The sequence below is a fragment of the Atractosteus spatula genome, chromosome 7 (assembly GCF_055471065.1).
Source record: "Atractosteus spatula isolate fAtrSpa1 chromosome 7, fAtrSpa1.hap1, whole genome shotgun sequence".
Lineage (NCBI taxonomy): Eukaryota > Metazoa > Chordata > Actinopteri > Semionotiformes > Lepisosteidae > Atractosteus > Atractosteus spatula.
The window spans coordinates 27557018-27579439 of NC_142712.1; the positions used below are offsets into that span (position 1 = coordinate 27557018).

A 22422-nucleotide genomic window follows, 5' to 3' on the forward strand; every position below is an offset into this window, starting at 1 on the left:
TTGTCTTGAAAATGTATGCTTTTTTATTTTTGTCTATTTCATGAGTTCTCTTCCTTTACGTACAGGTTTAATTAGTATTTATCCCAATCATGTTCATTTCTGTTTTTCTCATGACCTCTATATTTAAATTGTTGCTAAAAAAGTAAAAATAGTAAACACAATATGAGGCCACTTCAGGGTTTGGTTTGCAGGATGATTGACTTTCTCAATAGAAATGTCAAAGAAAATGTTATCTGTAAAAGCTGTCAGCTGGCTGAGCACCTTGAATCCAGCTGTAATGCTGACCTCTACTGTAACACAAATTTAGTAAAGCTGCATGCACTAGTTGACACAATTTGTGGACAGACTGCATTCATACTACAAAGGTGAAGGTAGGAGGCTTCAGACAAGAGAGGGTAAGATAACTCAGTGAAGCTTGCAATGTCTGTTTCCAGGCCTTACTGGGAATGGATGTGTGCACTGCCAGTCTGAAGGAAAATGTGAAGACCGATTACTTTAAGATTACTCAGGAACCTAGTCCCATCAGTAGGATGTTAGAGATACAGAGAGTGGAGTGTGCATGAGTCTTGTATTGTGTGTTATTTTACTTGTGAGATGGTTGAAAACCTGAGTAAATGAACAGGCTTCAGGCCAGAGCTGGGGTTGATCCAGTTGCCATACTGTATATACATGAGAACAGTGTGAAGTGTAAGAGATGTGTAAGCATGAACTGAGATGCTGGGAGCATCACAGTGCTGCCAGGGAACAGTGTTTGAAGAGATCACTGAGCACTGTATAACAATACAGTCAGATTTTGTGTGCAGAGCTACAACATGATTGTTTTGACTGCATTGTAGTGAAACTTTCACACCCCAGGAATTTTTGGTCTCTTTTTCTACGCGTTATGGCAAAACTGTGTGGGAACTCTGTATTTTGCCTCTTGGGAACAGGACAAGGAATGAAGTTGTCCTGGGAGTTTGATGGACAGAAACACCTTATAGCCTGCCTTAGTAAGAAGCTATCGCCACAGGACTAAAGCTAAAGCACCATTGAAAAGGAGCACTTAGCTATCAAATGGTCTACAGAGGTCCTTTGTCACTATCTGCTCGGCGACCATTTATCCAGGTAATGGACCATGCTCCACAGAGTTAGTTCCATTGGGTCCAAGGCTCCAACCACTAAATGGATCTCTCTCTGCAGATGTTCGTGTTCTATGAGGAGAATGGGTTGAAGAGAGCATATACAATCTAAGACCCTGTCTTGATTACCCTCCTTGGCCAAAGACTGTCATCTAGTAATTTACTCTGTTTCAGCTGTGTTCTTCTCTATATTTAATTGGAGTTCTCTTTAGTAGGTATGTGAAGGTTGAGTGAGAAGGAAAGAACACACTGGAACTCTGTGAGGGAGCCAACACAGACAGACAAACCAGCATCCAGGAACTGATGAGAAGGGAAAAGAGCTGCAGAGATGAATAAGGAAAGACAAGCCAACTTTTGAAGCAGCTAGGAAGCTGAAAACTTCTATAGTTTGATGAGGAGTTTTGTTTTTTTATTTTAAAATAAGAGCACTGTGGTGCATGGTCTTTGTAACTTGTGTTGGCTTCTTATTTTTAACCACGCTTGTAAAAATACTTTTTTAATCCAGTGATTGTGCTGGGACTTATGCATCAGTGCTATACAAAGTATTTTTGGATTTGTAACACATTGATCTTTGAGAATATCAAAGGTGTACATTTAGCAAAATCATAGGTTTGTGTGAAAAAATGTAATCTATAAACTAAATTTATACTTAAATATATTTCTTAAAGTTGGATTTGGAACTACAAGAATAAGAGCAGAATGCCTTGAAACTGTCCAATTTGTAACATTCTATGAACAATTATAGAGCTATTTTGTTCTTTTGTGACAACAGGACAGGCTTACAATAAATTAACCTGAACAGACTCACAGCACTTGCAGGCTTGGCAGCTGCTGGCACAGGCTCTGGGGAAGAGAGGTAAGTCCAGCCCCTGTTAGGGTCCTAAAAGAGATGGGCCAGAGAACAGTCAGGATGAGCCACTGCTCATTGTCCAGGACCAGAGAAGCAAGAATTTTCACTGAGATGACACTAACAATCAGGAACATATAATAAATGGAGTTAAACTGAAGAGTCCTGGAACAGTTGGGTGAACAAGTATTTCCTGAACATCATTTCTGCCAACAGATAATTATACTTGTTGAATGAAACGAACTGTTTACCAGTTCTGTGTTCTGCTCACCACTTTTGTTTGCACACAGCAGCTAACACTATATTTATTTAACAGTCCACACAAATAGCAGTCAGCTGAAGGAAGATTACAATGACTAAACAAAAGTTTAAAAAGCACTGGAGGCTTAACTAGGTTCCTACTGAATAACTGGTTAATCCTTTTAAACTAGTTATTAATTTTTGATCTTGTTAAAATAATATTATCAAGGATGCAGCTTTTGTAAATATGTCAATGTGATTGAGTATTTTGTATAAGGACAAACAGCAAATGATTTGTATCTCCATCCTTTAAAAATGTTAATCTTTTCTTTTTCAGAATAACAGAACTTGCCTAATATGGAAATGTAAAAATAAATGTAATCAAATACATCTGAGTTACATAAAATATGGAAAACTTTAAACATATTCTTGTAATGTATATTTTTTCAAATAAACATACTTTACATTTCAGAGAACTGGTAAATGTCAGGTGTTAACTTTGAATCTCATAATATACATACTGTAGTCCTATCTCAGACAACACTGTTTTGGGGATAGACCATGGGTAAAGACACCATTTATTGTACAATAAAGCATATTTTCTTGTATTTTTCTGTTTTCAGGGATTTGGATTATAGATTATGTCATTGTATGTTATTTGCAGAATTAGTTAAAATGATCAGAATTCATTGCTCTGTAAAAATCAGAGCTTCAAAGAGTCATTTGTTTCTTTGAGATTTGCATACATCTACCCAATCTAAAGAAAATATGTATTATTTTATTAATTGTATGTTTGGAAAAAAGTTTAATTAAAATAATATTTAAAAGACAAACTTACAAAATTTCCAGACTAGTGGTTCCTTTTAGGTCAGGGAATTCTTTTATTTCTGTGGCTCCATTCAAAGACCTAAAATGGGCAACGAATACTCATTAGTAACTCTTATGTCTATTGTGTTAATATGAAAAAGGCTAACTAGTAAACAGACAAGTGTCATACAGCTATTGTTCCTTACACAAAACCACAGAGACAAAATGACTAGCAGCAGCTCATTTTGCATTACCAAGAATTAATCTTTTCTCAGCCCTTTCTAAAATCAACAGAACTAAATTGTACAGCAAAACTTTTGGCATCTATATTCATTTTTACAACAATTTCTTTTCAACAGAACCTTAATTATTCTTGAAGAGTTGAACAACACACAATTTATCAAACTAATACCACTTATGTGAATAAATAATTTCTTTACATAATGCATAACAAATTTAACAGTGTCAGAAATGTAAAGTTCTTAAAGTAACTACAGATAAATAAAATAAACATTAGTCAAGAAGGAAAGTGAAACATTTTCTACAGCAAAACATTTCAGGTTGTTACCGAAATAGCTACCACAAACATTTTGTTTACATTCGCTGTTCATGCTGTAAGTCAATACAGTTTATATGTCAATTGTAGCTTTTGTTTTGATTGTACACCCCAGTGGTATCAAAGCTACATTTTTAAGCATTCAGAACCAAGGGGAAATCATAGATTTTGACAGAACAGATTAAGAACATAAAAGGATGATTATATTGTCCCATACAAGAAAAGGTTAGAAACAATGGCAAACACATCCTTTTGTTATAGCTTTGACATGTTAACTTTTTTCCACTGAGTTTCCTTAATTACTTACAGAGTGTGTAGCTTAGGCAGGTATTGGAATGCAGATCTCCCAACAAACTGGATTGGATTCTCATAAAAATGGCTAAAAAAAAGGATGTGATCTCAGTTCAAAAGTGTGGAGGTATAAACAAAGTCTTTTTTACTTCTAATGATTATTTTAACATATCCCAAGAACAATAATTTAAAATTAGAAATATACAGTGCAGAATAATATTAAAAGAATATTAATAGATGTGACATATTGAGTGTGGTACATTTCCAAAACTACAGTAAGTATCCTCTTGATTGCTATGGAAAGAATCTGAAAAAGTAAGATTAAAAATCTAAACTCAAAAACATGCTAATGATCTAATGCCCTAACACAGAAACACAGAAATATTTTTGTTAGGGTATTTAATATATACACTATCTCATGCTCAAGTTTTTTCAACTGGTGATCTGTTGACCAGATTTGCAAATTTTACTCTGTCTCATTGCTTTTAACTCTGATACTCTGGAAGACATGATATATGTGTTTAATAGCTTTCTCTTCACTATTCTTAGCTCCTCTTAAAACTCCAAAAGTCTCCTTTACTCACCTTGGTGAAGCAAGATGAAGTGTTGAATCAATAATAAATTAATAAAAACAATCATTTCTCAAATCTTACAAAAAGAATGGGCAAGACAAAACAAGTTGTTAGAGGGCTAATAAAATCAGTACAGTTAGTGAGTTTGCATAATTTGCAGGTACAGATGTTGTTTTAATATTAATTTACTCATCCACAGAGACACTCACATGGTCTGTAGAAGTGGGTTCCCCACAAATGCTCTCTCGGGAATAGCTTTGATATTGTTGTTATGAAACCCCCTGTAAAAAAACAAGAAGACTATGTACAGTGCCTTGAAAAAGTATTCAGACCCTTGCATAGTTTTCACATTATGATTCTATGAAGCTTACAGTTGTGACATATTGATTTAGTAATTAGTATTTGTCATATACAAATTACAGTGCCTTGCGAAAGTATTCGGCCCCCTTGAACTTTTCAACCTTTTGCCACATTTCAGGCTTCAAACATAAAGATATAAATTTTTTATTTTATGTGAAGAATCACCAACAAGTGGGACACAATTGTGAAGTGGAACGAAATCTATTGGATTTTTGAAACTTTTTTAACTAATAAAAAAATGAAAAGTGGGGCGTGCAAAATTATTCGGCCCCTTTACTTTCAGTGCAGCAAACTCACTCCAGAAGTTCAGCGAGGATCTCTGAATGATCCAATGTTGTCCTAAATGACTGATGGTGATAAATAGAATCCACCTGTGTGTAATCAAGTCTCTGTATAAATGCACCTGCTCTGTGATAGTCTCAAGGTTCTGTTGAAAGCGCAGAGAGCATCATGAAGACCAAGGAACACACCAGGCAGGTCCGTAATACTGTTGTGGAGAAGTTTAAAGCCGGATTTGGATACAAAAAGATTTCCCAAGCTTCAAACATCCCAAGAAGCACTGTGCAAGCGATCATCTTGAAATGGAAGGAGTATCAGACCACTGCAAATCTACCAAGACCTGGCCGTCCCTCTAAACTTTCAGCTCAGACAAGGAGAAGACTGATCAGAGATGCAGCCAAGAGGCCCATGATCACTCTGGATGAACTGCAGAGAACTACAGCTGAGGTGGGAGAGTCTGTCCATAGGACAACAATCAGTCTTACACTGCACAAATCTGGCCTTTATGGAAGAGTGGCAAGAAGAAAGCCATTTCTCAAAGATATCCATAAAAAGTCTCGTCTAAAGTTTGCCACAAGCCACCTGGGAGACACCCCAAACATGTGGAAGAAGGTGCTCTGGTCAGATGAAACCAAAATCGAACTTTTTGGCCACAATGCAAAACGATATGTTTGGCGTAAAAGCAACACAGCTCATCACCCTCAACACACCATCCCCACTGTCAAACATGGTGGTGGCAGCATCATGGTTTGGGCCTGCTTTTCTTCAGCAGGGACAGGGAAGATGGTTAAAATTGAGGGGAAGATGGATGCAGCCAAATACAGGACCATTCTGGATGAAAACCTGTTGGAGTCTGCAAAAGACCTGAAACTGGGACGGAGATTTATCTTCCAACAAGACAATGATCCCAAACATACAGCAAAATCTACAAAGGAATGGTTCACAAATAAACGTATCCAGGTGTTTGAATGGCCAAGTCAAAGTCCAGACCTGAATCCAATCGAGAATCTGTGGAAAGAGCTGAAAACTGCTGTTCACAAACGCTCTCCATCCAACCTCACTGAGCTCGAGCTGTTTTGCAAGGAAGAATGGGCAAGAATTTCAGTCTCTCGATGTGCAAAACTGATAGAGACATACCCCAAGCGACTTGCAGCTGTAATCGCAGCAAAAGGTGGCTCTACAAAGTATTAACGCAAGGGGGCCGAATAATTTTGCATGCCCCACTTTTCATTTTTTTATTAGTTAAAAAAGTTTCAAAAATCCAATAGATTTCGTTCCACTTCACAATTGTGTCCCACTTGTTGGTGATACTTCACATAAAATAAAAAATTTATATCTTTATGTTTGAAGCCTGAAATGTGGCAAAAGGTTGAAAAGTTCAAGGGGGCCGAATACTTTCGCAAGGCACTGTAAGTGTAAATAGATTGATAACATGAACGATGGTATAGGGGTTTTGTGCATTTACTGGGACAATTATTAATTGTAGCAGTAAATCACAAAATGATTCTCAGATGGCTATTAGAAAATCGACCTTGCGAAACAATTCAGCAACTCACACACACAGATAATAATACATGAGAATACATTTATTAATACATAAAATGTGCATATAAGCATAACAGATCTTATAGTGAGGGTTAGCAGAATACAAAAGGTATATGTTCAATCATGAAGAGCTACAAATACCACGAGATACATACATTCAGTATACCATTCATTTACACCATTTCCTTAATGAGCTTTTTGATTGCAACGTCTACACTAAATACTCAAAAGCAAGTACATCACTCATATGAATTTAATTGACATCAACTGGGATTGAGGTAACAACTGAATTCTCGAGCTGCAATGTAGAATGTTGAATACTCATCCAATTTTGAGCATTGAGATCTCCTGCGGACACAAAGGAACAGTGACAGGCTGTTTCTGTATCCAATCGGCATCCTCTGGCTCCACGGCCGAAACGTTGTGTTCTCTTTCTTCTTTTTTTCAGCATGGAATAAACCTATTACTTGTTCCTTTAATATTCAATGTTTCATAACTAATTGTTCATCACTGTTTTCAGTGAGCAAACTAATATAACTAATACTCTACGTACAAGTTAAATATAGTCTCGGGCTTTCTGAGGCAGTGAAAAAAATAACTATGTTCAAGTAATGAACACAATGACAGGTAATTTTAAAAATCTAGACTTGGAATATCTTTCAGGTAACTGTGAATTCTGGGTTAGTATAGTTATCTGACCATTGACAAAGTATAACTATTTTTTAGGGTGCAGGTTAAGTAAGCAAAAGTGTTAAAAAAATCCTTTTGTCCAAAACTGAGGGGGCGGGACAGTTCAGTTGAGGGGGCAAAGCCCCCTTTTGCCCCCCCTGTGGCACCGGGGTCTGAGCATGCAACTAACGAAGTCGAAATAAGTACTTTATTTCGATGTAATGGTGGTGGTGCCAAAGTTGGGACGGGGACGTTATTACGAGTATCAGCTCGGAGGCAGTCTGTATGAAACGAAACCCAAGAAATTAGGTTGAAATAAAGTACAACTTCAGTAGTTGCAGGCTGCGTTGAGGGAAGAACACTTATCGCAGGCATCGTAGCTGATGACAATGAAGCTATTGCTTCTGGTGTGACTAAGATGTTATTAATTAAAGCTGCAGCTTAGCTTAGTGCTTGTTGCGGTGAAGTTGATTTCTTATCTCAGAGCACAGCAGAAAATGAGACAGCTTGTTGATAAATTTTCTCAACCAATCACATTGTGCCGTTTATACGGACCACCTACTGTACATTGGGCCATAATTCACCTCTCACACACGTAAAATGCTCTCACACTCTCCATTTTTCCTCTCACTTACACACACAAAATGCACTTACAGTTTTGTCTTTCATGTTCACACTGTGAAGGAGTGTTTTACGTGTATGTGCTAGGTAAAACTAGTGAAAAGGGGGAGATATTTCTGCTGTGGTGACACGCCCGACAGTGTCTCTCTGAGGTACCTACTAGTAGTAGGTGACTGCGGGTGTGAGCAAGTCACTCTTTAGGGGGAAGAAACTTGGTTTGTTTCCGGTGTAGTGCTGCTGCTGAATAAAATCTTATTCAGATTGTCTACAAGAGTCCAAACTTATACTTTGGTGATCAAGCGAACCGTCCACGTTGGCGTTGGCTAGCGATTTAAGTACCGGCATTCCCCAGGCCAACACTTTGCTAAAACAAGGTTCCTATACAGACAACACTGGCCTTCAGGTGATTGTCTTTTAAGGGTGTGAAAATGGCCGGCGAAGCAAAGACAGGTGATGATTCGTTGAGAGTTTGGCGGGTTACCATGCCCTGCAGGTCCTGATTGGTTGATCAAGGTGAGAGATGCGTAACAATGACCTCTGATATCTAGGACTGCAATCCAGATGTTTCCAAGAATCTCACAGACAGATATATGCCGAGAATGGCCATCGGAGAGAAAACACTTTAAATCAGAAATGCAAGAATAGCTTCTCTATGGCTACACCACAGAGATGAGTTAGAGAGATGGGGCCTCATTTAGGAAAGCACAGCAACACTTAATTCTGCCTTAAGCATTGTCGCTACACACTATTTTTTAATTCTATGTGTATATACAGTATATAAAACACAGTATGTTAAGTATTAAGTTAATATGAAAATAAAATTAGGGCTGCTTCACAATGCAAGATTACTCAGTGCCCGACCATATTGTAACTTATTTGAATGAGAAGAAAAAGCATGTTGAGGTTTATTCAGGCTCAAATGTTCTGCCACTGGTTGTTTTTAATTATCACAATCCTTTGACTTTTTTTTCATCCTATGTATAAACATAGTTAATGACTGATGTGCTGGTCACTTATGTTACAGGGTTACTTCCTGGAAATTAGACACAAGAAGAGCACAGAGAACATTGTAGCTGATGCACCTTCTTAGCTTTGAGGGAATTTATTTTGTAAACTGAAGAATTGTAGTGGAGTTTAAATTGTGAACTTTTTACTTCGTTTTAACAAACATTGTTTGTTATTTAGGGTGGGGGGGTGCTGTGTCCCACCGTGTCTTTTAATTGGAATAGGCAGTCTTGTTTGGGATGTGGGTGTTTTCCCTTTGTAGGTCTGTCTAGGACTGGAGTGGTGACCAACTGGAAAATCGTTAAATTATGTCATTGTTCTGTAATCTGCAATTCGTCAACAATCTCTGTAAGTTTAAACAATGCAGCTAGATGCCAGAGAAGAGGAGGTTGTGGTCTGATGAGAATTTTATGAACTTCTTGGTAAAAGGGCAGTGGTACATGTTTAAGGGATGTTTTATGTGCTAGTGTATGTTTTTATGTGCTTTCCAGCATTCAAGGGAGATGCAAACACATTTGATTTGATTTTGTAATATAACTGATCTTAAGTGTTTGTTGTTTATTATCTTTTTAAAGTCAGTTCTTGTCAAAATGTTATGGCATTAAACAATTGGAAATTGTTGGTCCGGTCTAGCCAGTAGAACTATGCTTTACTTCCCCCATTGTCAATGACCCGCCATTCACACTTTTGCTCATTCACATCTGAAGAAGACTCCACAACGTCTTTTCCTTTTAGCATGGAATAAGCTTGCTTTCTTTGCAGGCTACATATGCTGACACAGCACTTTGTTTGCTCATGCATGTTCATTCATGTATTATTAATATTTTTCATATGTATATATAAATATTGTGATATACAGTACATAATTAATACAGATGTCAAATATATTATATACATATTATCAGATTTTAATATTACAGAAATACTTGATTTCCTTAAAGTACAACCAGCACATTGGTTGGGAAGGAAACCAAGGATCTTCTAACTCTTAGGCAACAATGGTACTACTCGTCACTCAGTTTGAACAAATTGTCTGGACAAGGTTTTAATTTTCCATTGCTATAATCACAACAGAAAATGTAATTAAAATAATTAAAAAATAACCACAAGTGACCAAGTTAAAGAATTAGATGCAAATGTTTATGATGAATGCGAAATATACTCTTACCCTAACCCCACAACCAACTAAATATATACTGTATATTTATATTCATAAATTAACATTGTTAATGAAAATAAACGTATTTTTTATAAACTTATATAAATAATGTAAACTTATTTTTTCATCTACCAAAATTTCTCTTTAGTTACTTGTTTCCATACTAATATTCCAAATTAAGTAGATTTAAAAAAGTTATACATTTTTGCTATAGGAAGCTAATGTTTTCAGTAACATCCAATGCACCACTAATGCCACCTATCAATCATCTTTGGCAAGTTAATTACACAGCTGAACTATACCAAAGTACAACAAAGCAAAGTGCAGCCCCTATAACGTGATCTAAATGGCTTTGTATTTGTGATCATGATATTAATATGAATTATATTTTCAGTGTTATATAGGTTTTGTTTTTAGATAATAATATATATATATACTTCTACATATTAGAACAAAAACGTACTTTGTTTTTAACTTAGTGATTTCAAGGGACCATAAGTAGTGGGAATCATTTTTAAATAAATTTCATAGTGAAACATTATTTGGATACATATTCATTTGAGGAAATACATCCATGCAGCTCACTAAACTTTGTATAATAATTTAAGATGCTTTTCCAACCTACTATGAAATTTGTAGAGATCTGGAGATAGACTAAGTCTAATTCTATTTCGATTTTACTTTTTTTCTCTAATAATCTTCTTGGTTGTACTGGCTGTGTGTTTTGGGTGTGTAATGCTGTAGAGGGAATTGATGCAAAAAGTATGGATATAGCATTTTCTACATAAATTGATTAAATCTGGAATCTTCAGAAATCATTCTTTCATTAAAAACCAAAGCATCCAAGTACCACCTACAAGTCATCTTCTCATAGGAAAAACAGAAAATCTCAATGACCAACATAACCGTGTGCACACACACACATACAATAAAAATAGCACTGAGCACTTACAGTACCATTTCAGTGAGAAGGGTGAGCCTGTTCAGTTGAGCAAAGCCTTGCAATGTCAGGGACGAGAGCAGTGAGCTTCAAATACAGATCTTGTTCAGCATCCATTTTGTTGTAGTACTTTGTCTTGATTGCAGTGAGAGCAGAGAAGTTTTTCTCACAAAGGTAGGTAGTAGCAAAAGGCATCAAAAACCACACAGCCTTTAATGAGAGGGTTGGGTATTCACTCTGTCTTTGGATCCAGAAATCTAACAGTGACTATCATTTCAATTCGGACATCAAAGTCGCAGCAGATGATAACTCGAGCAACTTATCTTGTTCAGCACAGGTCAGGTCCTTGGGTATTCCTACAACATCAACAGTAAAGGGGTTCCTGATCCACTCTGATGTGGACTCAACTGGAAAATACTCTGAGAACTGTTCTTACCTGTTCTTACAGGTGCACTGCAATCACATCACGAACAGCAGCAACAAGTACCACACCATATGTGTGCAGATAGTTCTCCAAAGTTGGGAAAGCAGAGACATCACTTGGGTTGATTTTATTAACAAAAAGCTGCAGCTTTTTCTTCATAGCAGTGATCTTGTCAGACATGTCAAAAATTGTTGAAGAGAGCCCCTGAAGTCCAATATTCTGCTCATTCAAATGTTAGATTTTACCAGCCACACTGGATCATCAAATAGGCTTACCAAGGGAGAGTGCTGGTCATGCAAAAACATCTGTACCTCAGAGTGCAGTTCAAAGAGCCCCGTGAGCACTTTGCCTCTTGATAACCATCTCACTTCAGTATGTAGCAAAAGCTACACGTTTGCTGCCCATTTCATTACAAAGCACACTGAATAGACATGAATTCATTGGTCGAGCCTTAATACAATTCACAAATTTGACAGAGTCTAACACAGATTTTAAATCCTCCGGCATTTTCTTGATTAAGGTTCTTGATTACACCGCTATGTCGGTTTTCCATCGCTCTAGCACTGTCTGTACAAACTCGGACGCATTTTTTCTAGTCAATGCCATTCTCTTTGATAAATTCATTCAGAAGATAAAATATACACATAGTACTTGTCAGCTCTTTTGCCAATGGTAAACAAAGTTCTTCACCAATAGTGTAGAGCTTACCTGCTTTAGCAATCCACAAACTTACATTTTTCCCCGTTTCCCCTTAAAAGACAGTCAGGAATCCATTTCAGAAGTTAAAAGTTATTTAATGCGCATGGGAGCGAAACATAGGGATTCTTGAAATATTTTTCTCAAATTAACCTTGAACAGTCCTTAAATATCTTTCTGTTATCTATCACACTTTCCTGTGCTTACAAGATTGGCAATGTTCCAAAATCACGCACATTCTCCTACCTCCCTATTTCCTAAAGATAATTTCTTTTAATACAATTGGTCACTTAGGTCACTTATAAAGAAAGTGTACTACTGTGATAATTTGAGCTACAGTATATGAATATAATTATATCATTATCAATTTCTTTAGATACGCAATTCCATATTATATTCCCTATTAATCAAATTCTAAAAAGTATGCGTTTTTTTACCACGATAACGAGCGCAAATATTCTTAGGAAATGTTAAAACATTATAACTTTTTATGAAGTATATAAACTTAATATAGTCAGAAGGAGGACGTAAAAACTATTCCAAAATAACATAGTATGTAACCGAATTAAACTTTGATGCTTAAAATGTTTAGTAAGAAAATGGAATACTGGTGTGTATTTAAACTACCAATACTAGCCATATACAGTTTACATAACACCCTCATCTTTCAGGCAGATAATCTTCTTTACAGTTAAAGCCCTGTTACTGTAGCTCCTATCTCTTCTTTTGAGTGATTGTTTTAAGTGTCTCTGTTCCCCACTCTACCATCATTCCCATGGTATATAGACCACCCAAACCTAATAAGCCTTTTTAGGTGTGTTTGCTGATTTACTTTTATTTTTATGCCTCAGATTTAGAGTATCTGTATTCTTGGGAAATTTAATATACATATTGACTTTTGGTCTTTCAGTTTAGCTAAGTGTTTTCTAGCTCTGTTGGGATGCTTTGATCTAACAGTTTGTTCTTAGCCCAACACATTACAAAGGACACACATTTGATTTAATCATTGCAAATGACTCTTTTGTTTTTCACTTCACTTTCCTCAAACTAGGCCTCGCTGACCACTTAACTATTCTTTTAAATCTGGAATTAAATCTGGAATTACCTGTTTCTAACACTTCAACACTTCTAACACTTCACACTCTATAAGTTTTCGCAACTGACGATCAGTTGATTGGCCTAGGTTTACAAATTCTTTTCTATCCTCCATATTTTGTTTCTCTACCTCTGATCCTCTAGAGCTGGGGTTCTTAACCTGGGAGTCGTGACCAGGGTCGCGCAATAGGCAACAGAGGCAGAATTAACCAAAGGTTAACAGACACACTAGGGCGATAAAAGGGACATGTACGCAGGTTCAGGGTGGTTACACATCAAAGGACAATAACAGAGGTAAACGATTAACCTGCACAGTTAAATTATTTACATTAGCAGGGTGACTTAGTGGTCAGTCTGCAAGCCCACAGACCATCCCCTGGGTACAACTCCCAGCCTGCTCTGTGGTGCGCCCGGCAAGAGCACTAGATTAATTTCTATTGGGTGGGCCACGATTGCATTTATATATATTTAATTGGTGGCACTTGAAGAATGAAAGGTAAAGATAAGTAGAGAAACGCACAGCAGAAAACTCAGAACAGAAAAAAAAAATTAAGTACAAAAAGTACCTAAAGTACGGATTTACACAGATAAGTGATGGAGAGGACGAACGACCGCTATCTGTGGTTTGTGGCGAAGTGTTGTCGTAGGAAAGTCTCAAGCCCTACAAACTGCTAAGCCACTTGCAGACCAGACACTCAAACTTGCAGTATAGTGTTGAGTTTTTTTTAACTAAAGCTACAGGAGCTATGAAGCCAACAATCTACCCTCCAAAGAGCCACCACTGTGAACCAGAAGGCACTTCAGGTGTCTTTCGTCATAGCTAACTGGATTGCCAAAACTGGGAAGCCACACATGTTAGGTGAGACTTTTTTCTCACCGTGAGCTAAGGAATTAGCTAGCATTGATACCAGTATCAAATGATAGAGTGTCTAACCGCATTGGGCATATGGAAGAGCAGGTGACTGCAAAGATCAAATTTAGTGTGTATTTTTCTTTACAACTTGATGAGACCACTGATGTCCCCGGAGATGCACAAATGCTTGTTTACGGCAGATTTGTTGAAGTGGGAGAAATTAATGAGGATTTTTTGTTCTGTCATCCTGTTCCCAAGCGTGCCACTGGCAATCAACTTTTTTTTTTGCTGGACACATATATACGTGAACATGAAATTGACTGGGACAAGGGTGTGGGAATCCGCTCAGACGGTGCACGAGCAATGACTGGCAAACACAGTGGACTAGTCACCAAAGTACAGGCCATTGCTTCATTTGCTTTCTGGACGCACTGTATGATTCATAGACAAGCCCTCTCTGCTACAAAAATGTCCTCCGAACTCAAACAAGTAATGGATGAAGCTATTCGAACTGTAAAATCTATCAAGGCCAGTGAAACAAGCGCATGATTTTAAAAGTAGGCCAGTGAAACAAGCACACGACTTTAAAAATGTATTCAAAAATTTAGTGTAGGATGACTGGAGAGGCAAGCTTTTGCTATTACGCACCCAAACTGTGGAATAGTATTCCTATAAAAATTAGAGAGGCTGGCTCTGTGGATATTTTTAAACGGCAGCTCAAAACGTATTTTTTTACTCTTGCTTTTACATAAGTTTTCTTACATAATTTCAGTGCTATTTACGTTGTTTGTGCATGGTTCTTTTAATTTGTCATTGTTGCTTATTTTAAGTTGCTTAAAGTTTTTTGTAACTGAATTTTTTGTAACAAGCACTTTGAGTTGCAAAAAATTATATGAAAGGTGGTATATAAATAAAAATGAGTGAGTAGGGCTTACAATTTATACAATGCGACGATTTTTAAAATCTCTGTGTGTGTGGAGGAGGGCGGGGGAGGGGGTCGCAAAATAATTTTATCCCCAAAAAAGGTCGCACTCACAAAAAGGTTAAAAACCCCTGCTCTAGAGGACAAAATACATTTTCTTAGTAGCACTCTTTTATCTACCTTTGACACCTTCATTCCTCTAAAAACTTTAACTTTTCTCTGCCCCATTATCCTCATGAATGAATCCTTGAGCATTGGTGTTGTACAAACAGTCCTCAAAATTGCTGCCATTACCCAAATGCCAAAAAGGCCAAACATGGCTCTGGACAACCTTAAATAATTTTGACCCCTTCTCCAACTTACCTTTTCTTGCAAAAATTCTAAAACGTGCTGTTACAATTCAGTTAAATAACCACCTCTTTGCAAATAACCTATTCAAACCCCTCCAATCCGACTTCCGAGAACTTCACAGCACAGAAACTGCCCTGGTCAAAGTTACTAATGATCTTCTGATAGCTTCTGATTCTGGTTCTCTTTCTATCCTTATTCTTCTTGATCTCAGTGCTGCTTTCAACACTGTTAACCATGATATCTTACTTTCTCGTCTTGAGATTGTGTTTGGAGTTTCTGACACTGCTCTTAAATGGTAGAAGTCTTACCTCACTAATTGCTGTCACTATGTCTGTCTTGGTTCAAAAGTTTAGGTCTGAAATTGTATTTGTTAAGTCTGGTGTTCCTCAGGGCTCAATACTGGGCCCCCTACTTTTCAGCATTAACATGTTTCCACTTGGTCAGATTTAAGATCACATGGCCTCAATTATCATCTCTATGCTGACGATACTCAAATCTCCATTTATACCACCCCTGACACTGATAAAAGCATGGATGACTCAAAACTTCCCTAATCTAAACTGTGACAAGACTGAAGTCATGCTTATTAGCACCCCCATCAACTTTATAAAGCCAGTGCTGTAACCCTATCTGTGGATGGTACTGTACTTGAACGTCAGTCTAAATTGAAAAACCTGGGGGTGATATTTGATTCAGCCTTGATATCTACACTCTATGGGTTACAGGGCCCTCTCCCGGGCCCCAAAGTTGTGGAGCTCTAAGGATATCCTTCACATCTACACTCAAAACCTCCGTCTTTAGAAGGGCCTTTACTTAACTGGTTCTGTTTTTTACTCCTCTGCTCCTACTGTATTCAGTGCCCCCATCTACTGTCTCCTCTCACTGTGTATTCTCATTGTGCATATCTTGTGTATTTTTTATTGTTGTTGTGTTCTGTAAAGCACTTTGAGCAGCCACCTTCAAAGGCACTATATAAAATAAAGTTTTTATTATTATTGACCTATCCATGACCCCACCCCTCCTTAGATATTGTTGCTAGCTTAGTCAAGCTTTGACCAAATTGATATTGAAAGCAATAAAAAAACTCAACAAAGCATTAATTTCAATTTTTTCCAGTAATCTGTCTGATGTGGATTAGATTAATCTTTGTTTCTAGACTAATAATTAATGGCCCAAATATACCAACAGGTTTTTCTTATTTAATTTATTATTCTGAATTTTGCTTGTGGGAGGTTACTGGAGATTCTAATTCACAGTCTTTAAACACCACCAAGTTAAAGCATTTATGTAAACAATAATAGGCTAAAATATTCAAAACAGGAAATGCAGGAAATAATTAAGAGTTATAGGAAATGTTTAGTTCAAGTAATTTATTTACTTAGTGTTAGCAATGTGCTCGGTTGCTACTACAGCGGCACAGAACTGAACTGTGTTTGGCTTTTTTTTACTGTCCTGTACATGTTTATTTGCTTTTAATTACTGTATGATACTCTCTGGTTAAAGCCACCAAAGATATATGTTTTATAATCCAAATCTAAAATAAAATGATCCATTACCTTCACACTTTTGAGGTTACAGGATATGACCATAAGTCATTCTTTGAGTTATTCAATACTACTGACTAGTTTTTGCTTTTTATGTTTTTATTTGCTTAATACAATATGTTTTTAATGCCACTAAGTACAATATATTTTACAATCAACACCTAAAATAAAATTATGTTTTCTAATTACTATTGATATGCAATTACTAATAATTCTAATAATATACAGTACTGTATTCCATTTACAAAAATGAAAAATCCAGTTAATTTTACTGTACAATGTGATACAATATAACACAATATGATAGGACACAATACGTACAATATTATATTAGGGCAGGAAAGCAATAATGGGTTAAACCACTTACAGATGCAGCCATTCAAAATACGCGGGCGATACCGCATTATTTTCCTGTACGCTGTACGCAGTCTACCGCAAGTTACCGTTAAATACCGCTAGCAAAATAATAGTATCCGGAATTTCCGCAAGGTGGAGCTAATAAAGCTCAACCTCTCATGTTTGAGCTGTAGCCATCAAAGTCTTTAACGAAGATATGACTAATAGTATTAAAAATAAATGACCTTGGACAAGCTGTAAACTCAAGGTATTGCCCTGGTCCACATTCTTTTTTTCATTGACCGTCTTTGTAAAAGTAACACCACAGCATTTCGCAATCACGCATTTTTTTCCAATCATGCAAAGTACAGTAATTTTTGAGAATCGATTCACCATGCCTTACACATGCTCATAAAAGAGATTGATTTAGGAACATAAACATATTACCGTATGCAAACTGTACTGTATACAGTATGTATATGTATATTTAATGTCTTAACTGTGCCCGTTTAAGTATTGAATATTTATATGGAATTTTACCACTGAAGGGAAATCTTAGTGCCTGAGCATAAAAAGAATAGGAGCATACTGCAACGCGTGTGAAGGCCATAAATGATATTAATTTTGGAACATAAACATACAGTATATGGCTGGTCTCGGTACTTTAAAGAAAACATACACGAAACATGGTTTCATTATGACCAGAATCGGTCTTGAGATATTTTTAACTTGATTTACAGTATTTGAGAGGTATGTCTTGACACCGATACTACGTAAGTACTGCTCACGTACTGTATATGTTTCTAGGTTTATATTATGCATTTCATACGGTCAAATTACTTTTGAGCAACTGATAAGAAGCGCGAAACAGTATGCCCAGGGCGTTTTAGTTTCGTTTTGTGCGGGGACTGCTTTAACTAAATCGCCGTGGATTGATTAGAGATATCAAGTACATACAAGTCATTTTTTAAATGTTGTAGTTTGTCTTGTAAAAATGTTACGAGAACATCATCTGTCAACAATTACACAGGTTCTGTTTCCATATTGCGGATTTTGGTTACGTAATATTATTTTTTAATTTAACGTTGTGAATATATGATTTGGGCAAACAGAGCCGCAAAGAAGTACATTATGGGTTGTTGTTTTTTTTTGCAGTTTTATCTAGAACAAGCGATGCTTAAACCTTTGTCTGATTCTTGTGAAACTATCCACACGACAGTTACCCACAGTAGGAGTTGACTTCAGTGATGTCACTGATGGGATGTTTCTAAAAATCCATCCTCTGTAAAACGTCTTCTCTAGTTGTCCTGCATATGTATTCGCTAATGAAGCTGTGTGTTCTGAGCCTGGATCTCTACATTTCTGTATGAACCAGCTTAGAGGGCTAAAGACAGCTTGTGTTTAAATTGAGTGTAAGGTAATTTATGCTTCTAAAGTCATGGTCAGCATTTATTATTGTACTGTGCTGTAAACTTGTTCTGTGCCTAGTCACATTATTTTATAGCGTTATCAAATCTGGTGGCGCTGTGTGTTAGTTTCCTGACTCCCATGTCACATGGTCTGTGATTGAATCCCATGGAACTACTGTACAGTATCACTTTATTTTTTAACAAACATTTCTTTGAAAAAATGAAACGTTTCCCTTGGTCAGAGATTAAATAAAACCTCACTCGCACCAAACAAATTTATATTTCTAAATATCACAACATGATCGAATTTAAGTCTTTTTAATAACAATGAATAGTCACCTATGTGTTACAAAATAAACATTTATATTGATTTGAATCGCGTTTTGATTTAAATCGTAAACGCGTGTTTAAATATATGTGTTTAAAGGCGATATACTGTATAAAAGCGCTGATTCTTATGGAGTGTGCTCCGCCGGGGATTCAAAAAATGTATTTTTTTGAATCGCGTATCTAAGGAAAATTGCAGTATAACTTTGTTCATGCACAAACAGTGGCATGTTACATTATAATTTGGGTGTCTCCCCTTGCCAGAAAGCTCTAAATTGCATTTTGAGTGCGGTTTTTGACTTTTTCTAAATTGCAACCCATAAATAAAGCTGATAAAGCTTAGACTAACTGTATTCTAAACTGTATTACAACGTAAATTGCAAAAATGCACTTGGAATCTGTCCAAGCCCTCCTACGAAAATTATTTAAACTGCGACACTGATCATTCATCTCTAAATAGACTTTATTTTATATAGCGTTTTAGGCGAATAGGTAATTAGATTGCTCATAAACCTAATCGCTTTTTCTACATAAACACAGCGTGATTGCTCTCTGAAAATGCTTTTCCTTTATATTTAGGCTCAGATTTCAACTATAGATCGCATTATTATAAACTTTCTTGGAAAAATGTATTTTATGTAAACCATGTTTGCTATTAATTCATTTAGGGCTAAAATACGTTCATTGTCTTCCAATCGAGTCGAGTTGACATTAGAAGCTTGCCACTCCCGGACTGTTACACCAACGCATTAGCATGTTAAAGCGACTTAATTGAGGTGCCCAGCTACCAGTTAACACTGTACTTCCTACTTTAAAAATACTTGTGAAACCGGTTTAATTCGTCACTGCCAGCACTCCTGCAGAGAGTACTCGTAGAGTAGAAGCAGGCAAGATTTCCAGCGAAAGACACCTCCCCCCCTCAAAAACCCAGTAAGCAGCAAGGCTTTATGTTGAAAATTGAGGTGGATTTTGTTTATGATAAAGAGGAGAAACTGGGATGGGAGGAGGGTTTGGTTTTGCATAAGGGGCGGGATTATGATAATTGGAGGAATTTGCGAGAGTATAATGGTTTGATATATTTGATTTTGTATTGTGGTCGTTATCTATGTTTTTGGTTGGTATTATGTTTATATGGATGTTTTTGTTGGTTGGTTGCTATTATGGTTATTAATAATACGATCTATAGTTGAAATCTGAGCCTAAATAAAAAGAAAAAGCAAGTGATTAGGTTTATGAGCAATCTAATTACTTATTTGTTTAAAACGCTATATAAAATAAAGTTTATTATTAATTTGCTGGACAGAGCTGTGAACATTATTTTGCATAAGACAAAGATAACGATCCTGATCAGTTTAGAAATCTGTGTACGCTGTAAGGTTTTTACTTCTTAAACTTTTAAAATACACGTTTCGAATAGAAAGAAATCCTCTTCCTGGTAACGTCGCATGAAGAGACAGGCGAAACAGCCCTACACAGCCCTGTCGCAGTACACGAATATAATCATATCGTTATTAAATTCTTTAGATACGCGATTCCATATTATATTAGCAGAAAAGCTTAAACTACCACTTTTTCACACGCTATTTCACATGTTAGTTAAATTTAATTTATTTATATATTATATATTTATATCTCTGACCAAGGGAAACGTCTCATTTTTTCAAAGAAATGTTTGTTCACAACGGCGACTGTCAGAAGATAGGACACAGCGGCTCAGGCACCCGCTGAATGGAAAAGGGGCACTTTAATGTTCTGTATGGCTAATACTAAAGCCAATACTAATATTCAATACTTTAATATCCTTTTCTGTATGTTTAACAATAGTGGGTACTGGCCTAATTCGTCCCTGCTCCCGTTGTTAGGTGTTAATGTGTTGTTAAGTGTGAATTTGTAGCTGTTTCCCTGGGGTCTGGCTTTTTTTCTGGAAAACCATAACTGGTCTTGTCCAGATTGACTGTCGGCGCCCAGGTCTGACAGTGCTGCTCCAGCAGTGCCAGGTTCTGGCGCAGCCTCTGTTCTGTGGGCGACAGCGGGACCAGGTCGTCTGCACAGAGCAGGAACTCGATTTCCATAATTAATGCAGATCAGTAAATCAAGGGACAAAACAATTATTGCGCCCGGGTCCTCAATGGGCTTTGACGTGCTAATGCGTTGGTTTAACAGTCCGGGTGTGGCAAGCCTCTAATGTCTCCCGACTTTGAAAACCAAGTAATAACTTAACTATATGTGCAAATGTTTCATATGTTGCTGTTGCGGATGCCTGTGGAGTGTATCTTATTTGCCGCGTGCCCTCCCCCCCTCTTTCCCTCAATTCAATTCAATTCAAGGTGTTTTATTAGCATGGCAGATGGGTTCAATCAGTGTTGGGTATTTACTTTGCTTTGAGATTCCACTTTTAAAGGCGATATATAAATTTTTGACTAAAATAAATTGATATCTTTGTCTTCTAAGCTCTCTGTGTACAGTGGAGCCTCCTGTCCAGCCAGCACATGTCCACAGACATTCACAACAGCGACATATCATAAAACGTTTGCACATATAGTGTGCAAAAATGCACTTTATTTACTAAAAATAAGACAGAGATACTGTATCAATTTATGTTGCATTAGCCTGATTAACACATATAATTAAACACGCGTTTGCGATTTAAATCAAAACACGATTTAAATCAATATAAATGTTTATATTGTATCGCATACTGTCCAGCCTCCATTTCTCTATAAAAATTTACTCTATTACACACACACACACAATAGAAGCAGGAAACAGAAGCAGGGACCATTGTCAGAAGGGAAGAAGGTGACTATTCATTGTTATCAAAAATGACTTAGAATCGATCATGTTGCGATATTTTGAAATATAAAAGTCAATTGATTGTCCATAATATCGCTATTCTATTTTTTCGAAGAAATGTTTGTTAAAAGAAAAGTCCAGCACCAGCTGGACTTGAACACACAACCTGCAAGTTGTTAATCAGGCACGTAGACCAGTAGGCTACAAGACAACTCGCATGAACAGGGAGGCGAAACAGCCCTACACAGCCCTGTCGCATTACACGAATATAATCATATCGTTATTAAATTCTTTAGATACGCGATTCCATATTATATTAGCAGAAAAGCTTAAAACTACCACTTTTTCACACGCTATTTCACATGCTAGTTAAATACTTCGATGCTTAAAATCGTTAGGGAGAAATGGAATACCAGTGTGTATTTTTCCTTTAAAGTACCGATTCCTGGAATCTGACTGGCTGACACCCTTCTGAAGTGGTTCCATAAAATCTGGTATACGGAAAAGAAAGCATTGATAAAAAAAAGCCTGGATTCTCATGTATCTCATACAAGTATCTTTTAATACAGTCTTTGCTGTGCTCTTGAGGATCCTTGTGATGTTTTGAGCTCTAGTTGAATGATAAGTGTCGCATTTTAAATCATTTTCGTAGTTAGAAATTAT

General features: G+C 36.7%; 1 protein-coding gene across 1 annotated transcript in view; it reads right to left on the reverse strand.

The window, feature by feature from the left end:
* The window catches only part of lgr6 (leucine-rich repeat containing G protein-coupled receptor 6), a 265732-nt gene that overhangs the window by 36740 nt on the left and 206570 nt on the right, over nucleotides 1-22422 (reverse strand). The window contains exons 8-11 of the mRNA XM_088921620.1: nucleotides 4641-4712; nucleotides 3876-3947; nucleotides 3044-3112; nucleotides 1927-1998 (exon numbers count right to left, since the gene is read on the reverse strand). Coding sequence (XP_088777746.1) covers nucleotides 1927-1998; nucleotides 3044-3112; nucleotides 3876-3947; nucleotides 4641-4712 — 285 coding nt within the window. The remainder of the gene's footprint in view (nucleotides 1-1926; nucleotides 1999-3043; nucleotides 3113-3875; nucleotides 3948-4640; nucleotides 4713-22422) is intronic.